The following is a 6,379-nucleotide window of genomic DNA, read 5'->3' as shown; positions in this document are numbered from 1 at the left end:
AAGTTCGTTTTCAGTTTTAAGGAGAACGTTCTCCGTTTTCTTTGCAGAACGTTCTTGACCTTCTCGATTTTCCAAATTTTGTTTTTGTGTTTCTTTTAAGTCTTGAATGATATTTTTGAGAACATTATTCCTAGCTTGACTCTTTTCTTTTTCTTCTTTTTCTTTATGAAATTGTTCTTTCAATGAGCTACATTTTTGAATAAGAAGATTTGAATCATTTAACAAGTTATCAAACTTTTTCCCATTTGTTCACATAAATAACAAGGTTCAGAATTTATTATCTCATCTTCTTATTTTTTTGCCATTAAGCATATGTTAGCTTCCTCGCCTTCTTTAGTTTCTGATTCTTTTGAATCATCCCATATTGCCATCATTGATTTCTTTTTGAAAGGAAATCGCTTTGGTGGATTCTTGTTTAAGGGACATTCTGCTTTATAATGTCCTAATTTATTGCATCCAAAACATGTGACTTGGCTTTTCTCCACTTCTGTTTTGGAATTTATGTTTTGAAATCTCTTTTTGATTTGTTCTCTTCTTCTCATCACTCTTTGTATTCTTCTGGTGAGAAGAGCAATTTCATCAGCATCTTCTTGTTCAGTTTCTTCTAGTTTTTCCTCTATTTGTACTGTGATTTTTTCTTGAGACGCTTTTAGTGCTATTGCCTTTCCCTTCTTGATTGGTTTGTCTTCTTGTAGCAATACTTCATGTGCTCTTAAGGTTTCGATTAATTCTTCCAAGGGAAGTGATTCAAGATTCTTGGCTTGGCTTATAGTTGTAACCATTGGTCTCCATATGATTGGAAGACACCTCATGATTTTTCTTACTCCTTCTTGAATTGTGTAAGCCTTGCCAAGAGAATACATTTCATTTACTATTGTTGTGAACCTTGAGTACATTTCATCAATAGTTTCTCCATCTTGCATTTCGAACAGTTCCAATTTCCTTATGCCAATGTCTATCCTTGTTTCTTTAACATGGCTTGTTCCTTCATGATGAGTTTGCAGTGTATCCTATACTTCTTTTGCAGTTGTGCATTCATCTACTCTTTCACTCTCTTCCCTACTTAAGGCACTTGATAAGAATAATTGAACTTTAAAATTCAAGAGTACTTTAGTTTTATCATCAGTTGTCCAGTCTGCTTATTTCTTCGCAGCAGAGGTTTTGTCATCTTGATCAACTCTTGGTATGAAATCCCCATCTGTAATGATGCGCCACATTCTTGTATCTTGAGATTTCAAAAACAATTGCATCTTATTCTTCCAGAAATAATAATCAGATCCATCAAAGAATGGTGGTCTGTTTGAAGATCCTCCTTCAATAGTGTATTTGGCTTTCGACTTCTTTTCTTCTAGATATTTTCTCTAGCACTTGCTCTGATACCAATTGAATTAACAATGTCGATTTACAAGGAATGGGGGGTTTGAATTGTAAATGTACCTATTTAAAAATTCCTGAAGAAACCTCAAGATTTAACTCAAGAATGATCTTGGTCAAGAACACAGAAAACGGAGAACGTTATTAGTTTTTACAAGAAAACGGAGAACGTTCTTGGTTAGCTTAAAAATAGAAATTCAGTTTATGTTTTATCTCAAATAATCAATTAAGCTTAATAAATAAAGAGATAAGAGAAGGAATATCACACGAAGATATCTCCTGATTCACCTAACTCGGGCTACGTCCAATCCTCACAACTGTGAGTTTTTTTCCACTAAGTGTTTAAAACAAAGAACCTTCTTGGTTTTACAGCACCTAGCTTAGATCAATCTTGATCTATTACAAGCTCTATTTCTTTCCACCTAGAAAGTAAATTAATCACCTATCGATCTTGATATGATTTGTTACAATCTATTCAAACTATACTTAAACTCTTACAGTTTGAGTTTTACAATAATGATGAAATTGTTTTGATAGAATCTGAGATATCACAACTCTTGTTTGAGATTTGATTCCTTACAAAGAATTTAGTAGTAGTAACACAGTGTGATATAAAAGTTTAGAACATATTCTTCTTTGTGAAAATGAGAATTTTAAGTAGGTGAATGTGAATGATTTATGAGACTTTGATAGCATTTGAACTTCTGCCTTTTTCCTAGACATTGACCTTTCTTTTATAGGTGTTTGGAGCAATTAATAATGGTCAAAAGAGCTGTTGGTAGTGCTCTGTCAGTTTTGACCAAAACCAATATATATGATTAAAAATATTTCAGCCTTTGAACATTTTGAATTTGTTTTGACAGATGTTGTTACAGACTTCTTTGATCAGTTTTCCTTTGAGTTTAATGATCCTTGAAGCTTCTCATTTAATCATTGATGTTACAGCTTTGATTTGAAGCCTTGATTCTGTCCAAAATAGTTTTGTTGAATGATTATAAACCTCTGCAGAAGCCTTGATTCTGTCCAAAATAGTTTTGTTGAATGATCATTTAATCAAATTCAACATCTTATTAAGCTGAACTCTGAATTTGCACTTAAACAACTAGGAAATTTGGACTATTTCCTTGGAATTAAGGTGACTCACTTTCCTAATGGCTCTTTACTTCTTTCTCAATCCAAATATATACATGACTTACTGGCCAAGGTACATATGGGGAACGCAAAGGGAATGCCAAAACCAATGTTGTCCAACAGTAAACTGTCCAAGTTTGATTATGTCCAGCTGTCAGACCCAACTTATTTTCGCTCTATTATGGGGGCATTGCAGTATGTAACCCTCATTAGACCAGAAATGTCATTCTCTATTAATAAAGTATGTCAGTTTTTGGCTCAACCTCTTGAAGATCACTGGAAGGCAGTTAAGAGAATTATGCGCTATTTAAGTGGCACGTTGCATCATGGTCTTCTGATCCAACCAGCACCTGTGCATCAACCTCTATCTTTAATAGGCTTCTTTGATGCAGATTGGGCAGCTGATCCTGATGATCGCATGTCAACCTCAGGGGCCTGTGTGTATCTTGGTCCTAATCTCATGTCATGGTGGTCAAAGAAACAACCTCTGGTAGCAAGATCAACATCAGAAGTTGAGTATAAAAGCTTGGCATAGCTTACGGCAGAAATTCTTTAGATACAATCATTGTTAAATGAACTTCATTACAAGTTCAAAACTCCCAAAAACCTATGTGATAACTTAAGCACAATCTCTCTTGCACATAACCCAACTCTCCACCATCGAACCAAGCACATGGAACTTTACATCTTCTTTGTAAGAGAAAAAGTGTTAAACAAAAGCCTTGTTGTTTCTCATGTTCCAGCTCAAGATCAATGGGCAGATGTATTAACAAAGCCTCTTACTAGCACCAAATTTGTAATACTTCATGACAAACTCAGAGGTATGACAAACACATCTTAGTAAAACCATCCTCAAATTCTATGGAGGAATATTAAAAAATATAGATTATACAACTAGAGTCAACTAAGGGTATTTTGTTAGAATTAGTTAGAGTTAGTTAGGTTTAGTTTAGAGTTTGTTAGTTGTATTTTAGAGTCTGTTACAAGTGATCTTTATATATAAAATGATCACACCATTGTAATAATTCATTGAACATAGAATAATAAAGTCAGTTTGAGCTCATTGAAGCTTTTCTCTCAATCTCTTCATTTTCTGTTTACTTTCTGTTATTCATATTCTTATCAGAAATTATTGCATGACCAAGTTTAATTTAAGTCTTCTAATCATTCAACGTTTTTTGTTTTGTGATTTTTTTTAGCATAGGGTTAATTTAGGGACAAAAAAATACTAATCACAAATGACCCAGGTTAACAATGTTAATAAAGGGGTTCGAATAGACCTAGACATTGGAGAATTAAAGTGATAAGTGAAATCATGACCTTAAACTTCTCTTAATTGATTTACATTTGTGCAATTTTATTATTGTTTTTAATTTTCTATTTAGTTGTCAAATAATCCAACCATTATTTTTAGTCCAAATCATAAATAATTTTAATTAGTTTGGTAGTTTCTAATTAATCGTTGTGGATATGGCAATCTTTAATACTACTGATGTGATAGAGCACACTTGCTCTAAGTGTTTTTTTAACGCAGCTATATTCATCAAATGATGCTAGAGACCTCTCAGCAGACTAACCAAAGAACGATCCAACTCATCACAAGCCATTCGTAATTACATGTCTTATCAAATATTCATTTATTTTATAATGAAGTGCATTATTATTTAGTAGAATTCAATAGTTTATTTAATAATTTATATTTTAACTTGTTGCCCTCTTGAGTTTCAGAACTTTGTTCAATAGTTTCCTAAAATACATGTAACATTAAAAAGATAAGTTCAATAGCATTTTTAAAATACAATATTAAAAAATATTAAAGTGATAATATACTTACACAAAGTTCTACAACTTTCTTGACATTTTCATTATCAACCACTCCATCTTTGTTAACACGCGCTTCCTTCCATAAGATATGACGACCCAAGGGTTGATCGGCTTGGGTGTCTTTTCTCTATTCGTTAAAATCATAAACAAAATAATACAAATTAGTTACACACTATAGTTTATAATACAAATTACAAGTGATGTTTAATTACTTACAATTTGTTGTTCAAGGCGTGCATATCCCATACGTGATTTCTTGTATGGGTGTTTTGGGTTGCTTGCCCGTTCGCGATTTGCCGTACTAATATTCTATATAAAAAAAAATAGCAATTGTGTAAAAAGTTAAAATACGCTACGAATATGAATAATAAAACACAAATGCTAATAAATTAATAACTTACGACAAACGCCGGGTCAGAACGTTTGGAAACAAATGCACTCCATTCATCCTTTGATATATAATGTTGATATATCTTTGGAGGTTCAGCATTTGTGTTTCCTTCTCTATCTTTTAGATAGAAATTTGAGAGATGGGATCTAAATCCACGATGGATTTTCCCAGCAACTCTCAAAACATATGACTTTCGTTCCTCATCAAGAACAAAAGTGGTCTGCAATGAAAACAATTATAAGTAATGTATTTTACAGAAAAAAAATTATAAATGACAAAAGAGTAGATCAAAATATTTACTTGAATGTCATTCCAGATGATATCTTTGGCATCCTTCAACGCCTTATCTCTCCAGTTGTCTATTGTTATTGGGACATTTTGACGAACAACAGCCCCAATGTAGCTTACAAACATGGAGCTGTTGGGGTCAACTGGCTGACCACTCTCGTTCCAGCCAACCTAATAAACTCATATAGTAAGTACATGCCCTAAACCCTAAAAAAAGATAAAAAAACACACAGCAAACAGAGTATAAGCAAACAGAGTATACCTCAAATTTAATGCCACTGCTCCGTGCTTTAATCACCCTTTGCATGATAGTTGCACCACGTTTGACTTCTTTTTCGTAAGTCTTAGAGGTGCCAACTTCTTCATTTTGAACTTCTAAATCTTTGTTTGTATCCATTTAACTACAACAAGTTCAACATGCACTTTAGTATAACATCAACAAGCTCAACATGGATCATGCATTATTATAAACAAACTCAACATGTATCAGTATATCTTAAAAAAGCTCAACATGCATTCTAATGATTACAAAAATTTAATAACATCAATACCTGAATTTAAGTCGTAACACAACGACAAATAAGTCAACAGAATTTACGAGCAGCGGAAAAACTCTCAATCCATGAATTCAAAATATATTCATAACCAAAGTAGTACAGTCTTCCAGTTTAAAAATAAACGCAACCCAAAAGAAAGACATTCGTTCCCTCTGTGACAACCTAGTCTGATCATTTTACAAAACAACTAAACACCCTGAGTGATCTCCACGCGCCCCGTGAGATCCTCCTAACGTAGCTGCAGTCGAGCGTTCCCATCTCCATTCCCGTCCGTAGGGTACGAACCGGTAGGATCGTCCTGATTCTCATCTGAGGGAAAAGCCTAGATTTCCACAATAATTGTAAAGGGTCACCAACCGAAAATAACAGTTAACACATAACAATTTAGTTTGTGAATGCTCAAAATAACTTTTCAACTAAGCATGCACCTTAACAGGATTTTCAATATGCGAAAAGTTAATGTATTGCTTGCCAATTAAAAATGAAATCAAAATAAAGTTCTCAAAACATCAAGTAATACATAACTGACCAAAGCATTGATAAATCAATTGAGCAATCGATTATCTAACTCAAAATAAGGACTTTTGCTGAGCCAATCGATTGCCAAATCGATTTGGTCAGTTCTGCTGAGTTTCTGCATGACCAAATCGATTTCTAAGTCAATTTTGTCAGTTTTGATGAGTCCCTGTGTTGCCAAATCGACATCCAAATCGATTTTGGCAGTTTTGCTGAGTCCCTGCCTCTCTGCCAATCGATTTCCAAATCGATTTTTGCTGAATTCCTGCATGGCCAAATCGATTTCCAAATCGATTTT

At 33.6% G+C, this 6,379-nt stretch overlaps 1 protein-coding gene across 1 annotated transcript; it reads right to left on the bottom strand.

Annotated features, from left to right (window-relative positions):
- Positions 1-4,165: 4,165 nt before the first annotated feature.
- Positions 4,166-5,174, bottom strand: LOC140918734 (uncharacterized). Its single transcript, XM_073363527.1, has 5 exons — positions 5,021-5,174; positions 4,731-4,940; positions 4,546-4,638; positions 4,340-4,456; positions 4,166-4,252 (listed from the first exon to the last, which is right to left on the bottom strand). Exons 1-5 carry the CDS (start codon positions 5,132-5,134, stop codon positions 4,166-4,168), a joined length of 621 nt encoding a protein of 206 aa, XP_073219628.1. The 5' UTR covers positions 5,135-5,174.
- Positions 5,175-6,379: the final 1,205 nt, after the last annotated feature.

The sequence above is a fragment of the Cicer arietinum genome, chromosome 7, assembly GCF_000331145.2.
Source record: "Cicer arietinum cultivar CDC Frontier isolate Library 1 chromosome 7, Cicar.CDCFrontier_v2.0, whole genome shotgun sequence".
Taxonomy (NCBI): Eukaryota; Viridiplantae; Streptophyta; class Magnoliopsida; order Fabales; family Fabaceae; genus Cicer; species Cicer arietinum.
Note: the sequence above shows the minus strand (reverse complement) of the source record. Positions and strands in the feature narration are given on the sequence as shown.

Excerpts from the sequence above, each read along its gene's own strand:
- LOC140918734 (XM_073363527.1), bottom strand. The coding sequence starts at position 5,134 with ATGTTTGTAAGCTACATTGGGGCTGTTGTTCGTCAAAATGTCCCAATA. Across the intron at positions 4,941-5,020 it reads TCATCTGGAATGACATTCAA|ACCACTTTTGTTCTTGATGA; the intron begins GTAAATATTTTG and ends TTTTCATTGCAG. Across the intron at positions 4,457-4,545 it reads CACGCCTTGAACAACAAATT|AGAAAAGACACCCAAGCCGA; the intron begins GTAAGTAATTAA and ends TTTAACGAATAG.